The following is a 13,892-nucleotide window of genomic DNA, read 5'->3' as shown; positions in this document are numbered from 1 at the left end:
ACGCAGTGCCTCCAGTGATTCCTCTATCCTTGGTAGGGGGTACTGATCACGCTTGGTTTTCTGGTTCAGCTTCCGGTAGTCGACGCACATCCTCAAGGCTCCAGACTTCTTTCGTACAAGCACTATTGGGGAGGCATAGTTACTCTCACTTGGACATATCACTCCTTTTTCTAGCAAGTCTTGTAGATGCTGTTGCACCTCCTGGTATTGGTTTGGAGGAATCCTTCTGTAACGCTCTGTGACAGGCACATCATCGTCTGTGTAGATGCGATGATATGTTGTCTTTGTACAGCCAAGGTCCTCCTTACATGAAGCGAACACCTCTTCATTTCTTTCGAACATCTGGAGAGCTTTCTCCCTCCGAAGTTCCGTCCCGGGGAAATGTTCCAGGGTAATCCCGTGAGGGGGTGTCTGTATCCTTTGCCAACGTACTTTGCCCACAGCTTCCCGTTGGGGTGGCATCTGAGGGTCAGCACTAAGGTTACAGCACACTGTCACCATGTTATTCTCGTGTAGGAACTCCAACTGCTCTCCTCTCTTGACCATCTCTCCCTCTCGCACAATTCCAATCCGCGTCCTCGGCTTTAGCCATATGTCCTTTGCCGTCTGGTTGGCAACTCTGACATAGTAACACGTCTTGGTAGTATCCACGAGAGTACTGGCCACGGTGAGGTTTCCTTCTACTGGTACACCAAGGGGTTCGATCACAGCATCAGTGCCCCATGATGGGCCTGTGACCAAGATATCAGATTCTGTGAAAGCAGGGACCCAGACTTTGTCTGAGCCGGCTACTTTCACGAACCCAGTTTTACGTTTACTCTTCTTCTCTTCATCTTGCAGGATCTGTTGGTATTGGGGCACCTGCCCAAGAACGTTGGTTCCCAGTAGGCCAGGTACCCTCCTCTGCATTACTGTAGTGGCTGCTGTGTCCTTCGTGATGAAGATGCCGCACCCAGGGACCACCACTCCTCCGATCTCTACTGTAGCGACGATATATCCAATGTAAGGGATGTCCAAACCGTTAGCTCCTCGCAGCTGCAGTAATCTTGTTTCAGGGTGTAGGTCTCCTAGGGTTGGCTGTAGCTTTTCCCTGTAGAACGACTCGGTGATGAGGGTAACCATGGAGCCCGTATCCACTAAGCTTTTCACAGGTACTCCGCCAATCCTCGCCACCACTGTGGGACTTGTCCCGACAAACTTTTCGTTCTGAAAAAGAGAATTAGAGCCACTACAGTTCCTCTCCACGGCGTGGCTCACTGCCGTGGAGAGCTGGAGTTTGACTCCTTCTGTGGTGCTGCTGGTGCCTTGTCTTTCAGGGGCTTTGGGCAGTTCGGCCGAAGATGTCCAAGCTCATGGCAGTTGTAACATCTCCTCGGACCACGTGGGGGACTTCGTGGTGGTGATGGGCTTGCTAACTTCATGGTAAGTTGGGTTAGCAGCTTGTGCTGCTCATCCAGCAATTTTTGTTGCTGCATGAGCCTCTCCACCAGGGCCTTCTGTCCTGCTGCAAGCTCTTGGATGGCATTTACTTGGTTGCTCTCCACCAACACCTCCTTGGCCGCTGCATGGCGATGTGCTCCTCTATCTGTGTCTTCCGAGCTACGATAGGCCTCTTGCCTCACCTCGTTGAAGGTCTTCTCGGGATGTTCTCTGATATAGCGCTTGAGATCCCTGCGCAACAGGTTGTCACGCAAGTTCTCAACGAATGTGTCTCTGAGGTTCTGGTCCTTGTTTTCCAGGGCTCCTACGTGTACTCTGGTTATGTGCTCCGCCATTGACATCAGGGCATGGGCAAAGTCCTGGATGGGCTCTCTGTCACCTTGTTTTCTGGCGAAAAACCTCTGGAGAAGCTGGGTCTTGGTGAGCTTCTCCCCGAAGACGTCTCTTAGAATCCTGAAGAAGCCATCCGGGTCTGTCCAGTCATCCACAGGCCTTAGTCGAACTTCATCTCGAGCCGCACCTTCTAAGCTATGGTACAGGAAATCCACCGCCTCTTGACCAGTTAACTTCTGGGCAGCCACAGACCTCTGTGCATCCGCTATCCAGTCTTCAAGCACCTTGTCGTCTCTGCCACCAGCATACTTCCTCAGCTTCTTCTCCCTTGGCACTGTCACTTTCACCACTGGTGCAGGAACAGGTTGGGCAGGGGGTCCTCCTTCAGCCTGCATGCCATCCAGCTGTGCCTTGAGTGCAGCCAATTGCTCTGTGAGTGCAGCCACAGCTTCTTCTGCCATGATTTCAATCTCGTTCCCGTTGGTAAATAATCAGTAACTACTAATGTCAACTTTCTTGCAGTCCCACTTCTGACACCAAAAATGTAACCGGCGGCAAGGCGCTCAGCTATGAATCAGATTGCAAGTGGTTTTGACAAAAGAATTTATTGAAAAATTCACACAACTTTACAATACATGAAAAAAAACGGGAACGAGATTACAGGATATCTCTTTACATCGTAGAGAATTCCTTGTCTTGATATGTGCAACGTCTTCAAGAACTTTTACTACACTGATTTAAGCTTAGTTTGGGCCTATTTTTATGGAAAAACCTGCATTCTTAAGACCTTACACATCCTACGCAATATTGCACGCCCTAGGCGCAAACAGGATGTCCCAAACACGAACTTACGTAAACAAGCGCCAAACCTAGGCATGACTCACTGTAATGTAATTACGTACGGAAATTATTTCTTGCTTACGCATTTTCCACGCAAACAGTTAACTAAAGAATTACATTCCTATGTGTACACGAGGCATTCCTAATTAAAAATATAGATTTATGTCTAAATAATTACTGTCCAAAATAGTGTCTTTTGACTCTGTCACATAAAGGCCCTCCAGTTCCAGTAATCCCGGTTGTCGTGATGTGGCTGCTCCTCAATATCATTCCCAAAAGCGTCGTACATTAGTATATATAATGGATGTTATACCATCAGCACCTCCACTCTATCCTGATTTACCTACAAAACCCAATGAATTGAATGCCGAGAACTTCCGCTTGAATAAGGCAAATCTAATCCTCGCTTACTTAGAGGGTCAAACGAAGCACTATGAGGAGGTCAGGAAAAAGTATGCTAGAGCCCGAAGCATATTACATAAAATCGCGATAACTTCCGGCTCCATGTCCGTGGCGTTAACAGGCTCTGGCGTTGCTACTTCGCTTACTGGACCGGGAATAATCGTTGGAGTTCCTTTGGCTAGCGTCGGCGCCGTCTGCGGTATTATTTCGGCTGTTACAACAGGCGTTATGAAACAGTTGTCAAGCAAAATATCCAAGCATGACACGACAATAGCTCTGTCAAGGGCTAAAGTAAATACGATCATTGACCTTGTCTCAAAGGCTGTGCGTGACAGAAAGATAGACAACGCAGAATTCTCGCTTATCTTAGCTGAAGAAGACAAATACGAGAAACTAAAGTCGGACATAAGGAATAAAAAAACCATCGTGAAAGATCTTTCCGAGGAATCTCGCAAAAAGATCTATCAAGAAGCGAAAGAAGAGCTTCAAAGAAAGCTTGCTCAGTAAACATCTGCTTCGAAAAGAGCGTGACGGGATTCTATTTACATATCGAACGTCAGTCTAGAAAATATGCAAATTAGAGTGTAAGACATAAATATAATAATTTTCACATAGATAAGCGTCCAGATGTGTCTGGCGTTCGCTTGTGATCGTGGACTTTGGGGCTGGGGAGGCCTAAAGTCCCGAGTTCGAGCCTCGCTGTAGATGCATTTGGACCGGTTGCTGTGAGTGAAAAAAAAAGCCTCCCCCACTCACAGGAACCGTGGGGGGTGGGGTAGAAAGTGCGATTCAACCCCGCGATGGGGGGTTTCGCGATTGGAAAAGTTGGAAAAGTCAGGGGGTGTCTCGGGACGCTGTCCGGAGTTCACCCTCTGGTGGGTCGTAAGAAAGATATATGTGTATGTACTAGAGGGCCTCTGGCGCGGGATGAAATAAGCCCCGTAAGCCCAAAATGCAAAAAACCCCACTGGGGATAGCTTGGTGTTCTGCGCGATGCATTCCCCAGTGGGGTTTCTGGCAAAATAAACGCCAGTTTTGCATTTTTATTTTCTCGGAATCCATCCTAACAGGGGGTGGTTGGGGTCTATTTTGTAAAATATTTCGTAAATTACGTCAGGGTAATAAGGAATATCCTTATTCAGCTGACAAAACATCCACTCGGCTTTTGCCATATCAGAAACCTCGGGAATAGACTTACCGGTAATTTCAGACAAAAGATAGGGAATAGCTTTGTAATATTTTCCTAGTTTTAATTTTTTCAATGTCTTTCGTAGGCTTTGTGGGGTTGGCTCTTTTAAGTGGTCTATGATTTCCTCCCATACTTCATCGTCTAGATATACCGGTCGATAACCTTGGATATGACTCATCCAGTCCCTAAAGTATTTTATTCTCTTGTATGGGGTCTTCTTACGACCTCCATTGGCGTAATATTGCTCTTTGGTAGCATTTGGTACGGCATTACGAATATTCTTACCACACTCGTAACACTGTGCTGACGTGTCGTCTTCTATTTGCATTTTCTTACCACAACAAATATACTTATTTGGTGGTGGGGTAACAAACTTGGGTTTCAAGCACTTTACACAGAAATCATAAGCAAACTCTTTACAATCTTCGCACTCCATATATAGACTAACATATTTTACATAAACTCGGGATGCGGGTAATCGCGGTACGAATCGAGGGGGGTACTTTAGACGGGTAATCCTCCGGTGGTCGTTGCGCTGGAACCCCCATCCCCTATACTACTTTCCGAGCATGCATTGAGGGCATTATCACATCAGAACCAAATTGAAGAGAAGGAAGAGTTAACTGTGGGCTGTGCTTTGAAGAAAATAACAGGAATTCAGTTTTGCCTTTATTTAGTTTCAATTTATTTGTAGTCATCCAAGCATCAATATCAGATAGACAGTTTTCAATCAGATTCATGGAATCATTAAGGGACAAATCATCATTACAGGAGAAAGGAATATATAATTGAGTGTCATCAGCATAAAGGTGGAAAGACATTCTGTGTATTCGGAGGATATCAGCTACTGGAGAAGTATAAAGGAGATACAACAAAGGACCAAGTACAGAACCTTGAGGTACGCCACAATCAAGTTGAAGGGCTTCAGAAGAAAAATCATCAATGGAAACAAATTGAAAGCGATCAGTGAGGTAGGACTTAAACCATTGAAGAGCTATGCCAGAAATGCCAAATTTTGTATGGAGACGATCTAGAAGAATTTGATGATCAACTGTGTCAAATGCAGCAGATAGGTCCAAGAGTAGCATGGCAACACAAGAACGATTGTCAATGGAGTGGAGGATATCATTTTGTACTCGAAGAAGAGCAGTTTCACAGCTATGAAATGTTTTGTATGCAGACTGCAATGGTTCATGGAGATTGTTCAGAGACAGATAATCATTTAGCTGAAGGGAAACGACTTTTCCAATAATCTTGGAGATATTCTTTAAATTAGAGATAGGGCGATAATTTCCAAAAATTTCATGATCAAGAGATGGTTTTTTCAGTAACGGTTTTAAAACAGCAACTTTAAGAGAAGATGGAACAACACCAGTTTGAAGTGACAGGTTAACGATTTCACATATAGTAGGCAGTAATGCACCAAAATGTCCAAGTAGGAGACTTGCAGGAAAAGGATCAAGACTACAGGATTTAGATGACATCTTTTTCGCAATGGCTGATAATTCATCAATAGAGATAGGCGAAAATGAATCAATTTTACAATCCAGTTTAGGTGAATCCAGATAAGAGAAATCATTTGAAAGATGTGACGTAGGAACGAAGCCATTTCTGATGTTAACGATTTTGTTTTTAAAGAAGTAAACAAAATTGTTAGCTAGATCTGTGGATGAAGTTGAGGTTGGTAGTTTTTTCTCAGGTATACGGTGTAGCAATCGATCAATAGAACGGAATAGATCATTACTGTTAGAACCAGCATCAGTAATCAAATTAGAATAAAAATTCATTTTTGCATCAAAAATCAGTTTTTTAACAACATTACATTGATCAACATATAATTCACGGTCAACCTCTAATTTGGAACGTCGCCAACGTCTTTCTAGATTACGACGCTTTGTTTTATTAATTTGAATTTCGTCAGTATACCATGGAGCTCTTGGGCGAAGGGAGATGGATCGAGAACGTAAAGGAGCATGTTTATTTAAAATAGACGATAAAACAGAGTCATATTGAGTACACAAATCAGATAGTTGAGTAGCAGGACATTGATATAGTGCAGAGTTCATAATATCTTGTTGGAGACAATCAGCATCTATTGCACGAAGCTTGCGATAAGAAATGCTTTTTGATTGAAGTAGAGGCTTGTTTACAGATAACATACAATGAACAGCATAATGATCAGATAAAACAGGATCGTGTACAGTAAGGTTGGTCACAGATTTTTCATCAGATCTTGTAATGATTAGATCCAAAACGTGATTACTTTTATGTGTAGGTGAAACAGGATCAAGGACAGTCAGATTAAAACAATCGAGTAAATCCATAAAGCGATTAGCATTATTATCTTTAGTGTCATTGATGTGAAAGTTAAAATCTCCAGAAATTACCAGTTTGCCAGAAGATGTAACCAGTCGTTCCAAGAGAGTAGTGAAATCATCATTAAATAGCAAGCTATTTGAAGAGGGTGGACGATAAACAATAACAATACGATAAGTAGACGATTGATGATGAAGTAGCATTTCCATAAATTCAAAAGACGTGTGAGACATTGTTACATGATGATTGATTTTCAGGCTATTTTTATACATTATGCCAACACCTCCACCAGTACGATTTTGACGAGGAACATGACAAAACGAATAACCAGTAGGACAAATATCACGCACAATAAAATCAGAATTAGTATTTTTTAGCCAGGTTTCAGTTATAGCGAGAATATCGATGTCTCTTTCAACAACATAATCCTTAATTAAAAGAGATTTATTGTTTATTGAACGAGCATTTAAGAGACAAAATTTCATGTAGTTTGCAGTTGAGGTAGAAATTGAAGCAGGTTCAAGTGATGCAGGAATTTTAATGTTTGTTGTTGAAGCAGGTGATGATGAAATTGTAGAACGATCTGTACGATGACCACCTCGCTTGCCACGAAATCGAAAAAGCTTTAATTCCTTAAGAGCAGAGGAGCAGCAAGATGAAGGAGCTTTTGTATTACGGCGAAGTTCGAAAAGATTTGCTCTTGAGTATGTTATTAACGGCAGTTGACGGTTAAGATTTGAATTTCCAGCTGTGGAATCCAGGATTTCTTTATTGTAATTAAGGACCGATGTTCTGTTATGGCCATAAAAGACATGGGATAACACAGGTGTAGATGTTAAATGTTGTAAAGAAAGACGAGGCATATCCAATGAACGATGATAATTATTTGTGTGATGAACCATATGAAGTCGTTGAACCGTAGTCTTGAGGTCAGAGTTAAACGAAGAAGGGCCAGGATTACGATGAATATCCATAGAAATAGTAATATCAGTTGGAGGATCATGACCAGGAATAGATAATGAAGTATAACCATGCTTAGATATTTTTCCAACGGCAATACGAGACTTGTAGAAACCAGACTTGAGACGAAACGAAGTTAACTGACAAACATTCCAGGGAGATGAACTTGAAACCACTGAATTAATCACTAAACCAAAGTGCAGAGATTTACTTCTTTCAAGATCCAAATGACGATTAATGTTATAATTATCAATATAAGAAAAAGGGACTACATAACAGCGACAAACCATAAAAAACAATAACGTATATACAGACAAAGAATATGTGGCTGCCATGTTAGGCGCCGGAAGTAATCATTAATGCAGGATTGACAGCATGCTTGAAGAAAAAAAGGATGGTTTACTCTAACCAAGTTTGCTTTTTGGGACGGTTATGGAGTGGTATCTGGGACACCCAAGTTCAGGTGCCACCAGTGAAAACGTATTCTAACCTCAGTGGCATGCATAGATCACACTTTAGCTGAACAGAACTCAGTGGAGCTAAATGACTTGATGTTAATGCAGGAAGATGAAGAGGATGAAAGTTTTGTTTTGGAGCTGTCATCCGATAGTGATTTATCTGATGATGAGTAATGAACAATAATGATAATAGCTATAGAGCGTTTTCACATGACATCACAGCCGCCATATTGGTGTACCTCTGACAATAACTTTGTCATTAGTTTCTTTTGTTAGGTACACCAATATGGCTGCCATCTATTGTCAGACATGACGTCACAGCCGCCACATTGGTGTACCTTTGACAATAACTTTGTCATTAGTTTCTTTTGTTAGGTACACCAATATGGCTGCCATCTATTGTCAGACATGACGTCACAGCCGCCACATTGGTGTACCTTTGACAATAACTTTGTCATTAGTTTCTTTTGTTAGGTACACCAATATGGCTGCCATCTATTGTCAGACATGACGTCACAGCCGCCACATTGGTGTACCTCTGACAATAACTTTGTCATTAGTTTCTTTTGTTAGGTACACCAATATAGCTGCTATCAATATGGTGACTTAACTCTCTAGGGACGGAGTAAAAACGCTATTAGCTTTACAGTTCAAACCATAATAGATGAGGCGGTAAGCCGTGTGGGAAGGGCTCGGAAATTTTATAAGAACATGCGTAATGGGTAAATCATGAGCCTTGTATGAAACGACTGAATAAGAGTGCTAATCGGCCTTTCGCAACTTCAAGTCGCGTAAAACATGAGCCCGCTCAACTAGAAACCGTGGACAGTACCATGAACCGTAGCTCACAATATAGTTAATGGAACGGAATGGTTGGGAAACGTATTGTTCTAGGTTTTTGATTGACGGTATCCATTGTTATATAACGTTGACCGTGCACATAGAAGGAAAAATGTTTCTGTAATTTGTTTACAGTATTAGAGAACATAGAATTCTTTCCCTAAGAAATCGTTCTAAAACAGTTATTTGTTAATTAATCCTATATGACATTAGTAATTGTTTATCGAAAATAAAATTGCCCTTTTCCATGCTTTCTTACTTATCATACAGTAGCTTAGCTGTATCTGCGATAAAGGGAGTAACTAATGAAACATAAGTCATTTCTTGGTGCAGATGGTTATAGATAAGTCATAGCATTTCTTATCTCAATCATAAACACAAGCGCAAAGAACAGAAAAAAAAGTGCTCATACTTGTAATTGCGCTTATGCACTCGTGTCACGTGATCGTGTTCATGTAATAAAGAAGCCACCATTTCTCTCGGAATATATAAAATAAAGGTTTGTTAACAATTTTTAATAATAAAAAATAGCTTATCTAAGACAATTATTTACGCAGTTTCTAGAACCATACTGGTGGTTTTTCGAGTCAGATGAATAAACCCCGTTACAACACAAAACCATGGAATGAGGGCAGGACCCCACGCCCCTTCCCCTTCTTACGGGTCTGAATAGAACGGAATATGGAAAGCTCTATCTTTCCGTTGGGTATATGATGGGTTACCATGGAAATGTATTCAATGGATAAACTGAATCTTGTATATCATGTCGCAATCTACGTACGTAATACCTGGCTGCAAACGTCAGTCTGTACATTATGCGCCTATCTACTGCCTGCTGATGGAACACGTCGGGACGCACCTTACAGTTCTACCATCGTTTGGACACAATTTTACATACCAAGGTCCGGTTGTACGAAGCCTTGATAGCGCTATCCGACCGATAAATCTTATCCAGTGGATAAATTTATTGGAAAACAGCATCGACTTACCTATTATTGGATAAGGATTTATCCGCCGGACAGCACTATCCAGGCTTCGTACAACCAGGGCCAGTAGACCTCTGTAAATAAAGAAATATACATCTATATTTCAATTTCCTGTTTTGTATATTATACCAAGATGCACAAGTCGCTATAATGTAACTGTATCAACCTTCTTGCGGCCATAACGAAATTAGCACATTATAACGAAATTGTCACACGTGTCGAAATTACCGCGAAAAAATCAAAAGAAATGTTTTAATGCCCTAAATAATGGATTTCTTTGCAGATCTAATACAAAGGCATTTAGTACTACTAATTGGAACAGTTTATTTTAATAATTCGGTATGCGAGGGAACGTTATGATGCGAGCTGAATGGTTGAATTTATTCAACTTATACATATATGGGTCAGTATCATATCACTTCACTATGTGGCAGAGCAGCCTCATCGCGTACATACACCGCCGTTGTAATTTTGCAGTTTTCTGGTTTAGATTCTTAAATATACTTCATAAAATTGTCGTTTATGGACAACAGTAATGTTTAATGTGTTCTTATAGCCCAAGATATTAAGGAAAGTGTGTTTAAAATACTTTAACTTTTCTACGGATGAGTCGCGATTAGCACATGATTTCGTTATCGCAACTCGTTACCTTTTTGATTGGATGAACATACCGACACTGGTTAATACGGATAATATGCAGTTGTTAAAGATCAAGGTGGCAGATAAATATATGTACTTGCTTAAAGGTATTTAAATATGTCAACTCTTATTATAGGATCATGGTTCTGTGTAACGAGACCTATAACGAAAACATAACGAAATTAGCACCACAGCCAACTAAACTGAAAACTAATGTTCGTAGCCGTAGGTCGGCGAGCTACTTGAATGAGTTTAAATTTGGCTCTTTGATAGAGCTTAAATATGTTCAAAATGTACACAACTTTGTTGGAGGAGTGGGGGGGGGGGGGGGGGGGGGGGGGGGGGGGGGGGGGGGGGGGGGGGGGAGTTATGGATTGCTGGTGCGGCGCAGCGTTTTTTTTATGGGGGGGGGGGGGGGGGAGTGGGCTTACTATATATCTACCAAAACCACCTATCTTTTTGAAAAACCGTGGGGGGAGGGGGGCTCCAGCCCCGTACCCCCAGCCCCCATTTATTCCCTATCGTCTTCTCCGCCCCTGGCTTGTGTTATTGTCTTATCATTTTTTAATAAAGTCAAAAGCCAATAAAAGTTGCATGTCGTATGCCATATGATTGGTTCTTCAATGTTCAATGTGTAATGTAATTTTTGTCCTGTGAAATCTGATGTTATTAATTCTAGGTTGATAGTAAACATAAGACGAAAGAATAACTATACAACAAATAAAACACGTGTTGGATTCCATGCTTAACCCCATATACTGTACCCCCATAAAGTTACCTTTTACACTCTACCGGTGAAACATGTAAAAAGTATCCTATCCTTTACTCCTCTATATATATCCGATACTGCAAGCGTAACCCCATTTCCTTACTAGTAAATGAAACCAGTGACTGGGTACTAGTCTATGGACACTAATGCATTGCGGCCTTTAAAATACTTGTATTTTCTTAAATTGTCAGTGTGATATTCAGCCACAACAAAATCATTTTAATTAACTTTCTTATATCGCTTTTATAGATAAGAAATGTATTTCCATTATGAATCTGGATACGATGCTATTGACCTTGTCGGTCAACTTCGCCAAGAAAAAAAGTGGCAAAGGAGATTGGTTTGTCGTATAGGAGCAATTTTCTTTAGTCTCATGGAAAATCTAGTGTGCCATTTCCACGGAATCAGAGAAGTGGGCTCAATACCTGCACCTCGAGCTCGAATGTCATCGGAGGTAATTAAAATGAAAATGTTCAATGAGTCTCATAAGATTATGGACTATTTAAATGATCCTACACAGAAGGCTGAGACGAAGAATGGAGAAGAAATACATCGAAAGGTTTATAAATATCCATGCAGTGTAAGTATTAAGCTAATAAGAGTTTAAGATTACTTTATATACAACAATTATAAAAAGTAATACTGTAATTTAAAGCTCTTATGATTATTAATGCTTATATAAGTCTATATCAGTTTGGCGATAAATAGTCATTTCTTTAAATTATAATTATAGCAGATCCATCTTAATAGGTGTTAACTGGGGAATAGGTCAGAAATATACAGCTGTCATTCTCGTGCCTTCACATTTTAGGGGTCTTAAACGTTTTTGACCTTGGATTATTTATTCACTTTATTTCTAGATTTGCAAAAAGGAATATAATAATATTTCAAACCACATGAGGCATGCACATAAACTCAGTAAAAGTCAAATAGAGGAACTTAAGAAAGAAAAGAATCAGAAAAGGGCACAAGGCAATCAGGAAAAAGGAAAGAAGTAAGTCCTTTATAATATAAGCTTAAGCATCACAAAAAGTTAAAACTTTATGAAACCAAAATATATGAATAAGTGAAGAGATAAATGACAGATTGAATGACATTACTTGCATCAATTTTTTAGTTCCTTAACCATGCCCTTTGAGTCTGAAATCTCTACATTCATGCATCATACTCTTCTAGAATTGATATAGGTATTAGATAAAACTTAAATATAGAAGAAAGATAAAAATGAATTAAAACATTGTTTTTAATTACTCAACAAATGATGAGTGATGTGACATGACTTTGTATTTCATTACCTATACTTCCTACGTGCAACTCTATTTCCAGCCCGTTCACAATCACATTTTGATATTTGTAAGTAAAGACTATCTAAAAATAACCCCCAATATATATGACACCTCACAGTAATTTATCTCCTGGGGGAACATTTGCGGACACCAAGAAACATTTGAAATTTCAAAGAGAAGCTGTTTAAAAGTCATTAATATACATGTACCTGTAGCTATTCTATTTGCTAGTTGTATAGAGTTGTACTATCTAATTTTTTTTCAGGATTTTCTAGGTTTTTTTTCTGTCTATGGTTTATGTCTCTGTTACATGATCATTTGTGCAATTTAATACTTTAAGAATAGCATTCATGACATTGATTGCATTTTCTGTATATCTTCTGCAGCAGTAAAAAGAGGTCTATGATATGTTGCCCACTGAAGGGATGTACATGGGTTGGACGACGTTATGATTACCACTTGCCAAAAGTCCATGCAATTAAGAAGGGTTCTAAAAAGTACCTATCACTGATTAACGAAAAATCTTGAATTAGAGTATATTACAATTTATTATATAGATATTGATGAAATACCAGGTTTTCTCTAGTGTCGAAAACTTGATATCTCATGTAATATCCTCTATATAATTATTAAAATTGAAAATATAGTTAAATTTATTGAAAATTTTTTTGTTTATACACCGATAAGGTTATTGAAGGTTTTGTTACATGTTGCATTCCTGGCCCAAAATGTACTATGCATGGGTGTTGTGAATACAATCAGCAAAAGGTCATAACCATAACATTTTCCTAATTAATTTTTCCAGTATATTTCCTTCTTTGCTGGCACAATTTACCTATAAATACCAGACATTTCCAGCTTACTAAGCAACATGCAACACCTTTTTCACCAACAGCAATGTTCCCTTTTGGACACTTTCTTAAAGATAATTCTTAATTGATGGAAAAACTTGGCGGTAAAGGATTCAACCGCATTGGTAAAAAATAAGTTGGGTGGCCACAGTTAGCTGAGTTACACTGCAAAGTGTATGCAGTTTTGAGGGCCAACCTGAGGAAAAATTACACAACACAAGCATCTAATTTTTAAATTAAAATGTTAGGCCAATCAATTCATTCCAAATAAATAAATAAAATCATTCTTAGAGTGCTACTTATAACTTGTAGATAATCATTTTGAATATTACAAAAAAGGGTCTTGTAAAAACAATCCAATTTCAGATAAAATGGGGTGCTTACCATTTCAACCAATACATCTGGTTGAAATCTATTTACTGATTGTAAGAAAAGAGGAGGAACCTTTGACTTTCGAAAAATGGTACAGGCATTTACCAGAAGAACCGGGAAAAAATGGGAAAAGTGGACTACCTTAATCAGGAGACTGCTTTTTCAGGAACTTTCTGATTGGAATGGTGCACCAATTGTTTTCCAACCAAAA

General features: G+C 39.9%; 1 protein-coding gene and 1 long non-coding RNA gene across 4 annotated transcripts in view; both read left to right on the top strand.

The window, feature by feature from the left end:
- The window catches only part of LOC148912754 (uncharacterized), a 141,431-nt gene that overhangs the window by 110,897 nt on the left and 16,642 nt on the right, over positions 1-13,892 (top strand). The window contains exon 2 of one of the 2 annotated variants that reach the window (XR_016119129.1): positions 10,719-10,769. This is a non-coding gene — a long non-coding RNA (uncharacterized LOC148912754). Of the gene's footprint in view, positions 1-10,718; positions 10,771-13,892 lie in introns of those variants that run through there. The other variant, XR_016119130.1, reaches the window with a different exon arrangement.
- LOC148912757 (uncharacterized) lies at positions 11,371-13,042 on the top strand. 2 transcript variants are annotated; one of them, XM_089027101.1, is made up of 4 exons: positions 11,371-11,626; positions 11,693-11,752; positions 12,033-12,166; positions 12,845-13,042. In XM_089027101.1, exons 1-4 carry the CDS (start codon positions 11,429-11,431, stop codon positions 12,984-12,986), a joined length of 534 nt encoding a protein of 177 aa, XP_088883227.1. In that variant the 5' UTR covers positions 11,371-11,428; the 3' UTR covers positions 12,987-13,042. The 2 variants fall into 2 exon arrangements, with proteins under 2 accessions (XP_088883227.1, XP_088883226.1); XM_089027100.1 differs by having other exon boundaries at positions 11,371-11,752.

This window comes from Actinia tenebrosa, unplaced genomic scaffold (genome assembly GCF_029948245.1).
Source record: "Actinia tenebrosa isolate PJP-AT-01 unplaced genomic scaffold, QUT_ActTen_1.0 PGA_scaffold10__47_contigs__length_13832649, whole genome shotgun sequence".
Taxonomy (NCBI): domain Eukaryota; kingdom Metazoa; phylum Cnidaria; class Anthozoa; order Actiniaria; family Actiniidae; genus Actinia; species Actinia tenebrosa.
The sequence above is the reverse complement of the archived record's forward strand: the minus strand, read 5'-3'. Positions and strand labels throughout refer to the sequence as shown.

Bases quoted from the DNA above. Each gene is read 5' to 3' on its own strand.
- LOC148912757 (XM_089027100.1), top strand. From the start codon at position 11,429: ATGTATTTCCATTATGAATCTGGATACGATGCTATTGACCTTGTCGGT. The intron at 11,753-12,032 runs GTAAGTATTAAG...CTTTATTTCTAG, and splicing joins TTTATAAATATCCATGCAGT to ATTTGCAAAAAGGAATATAA. The intron at 12,167-12,844 runs GTAAGTCCTTTA...TATCTTCTGCAG, and splicing joins AATCAGGAAAAAGGAAAGAA to CAGTAAAAAGAGGTCTATGA.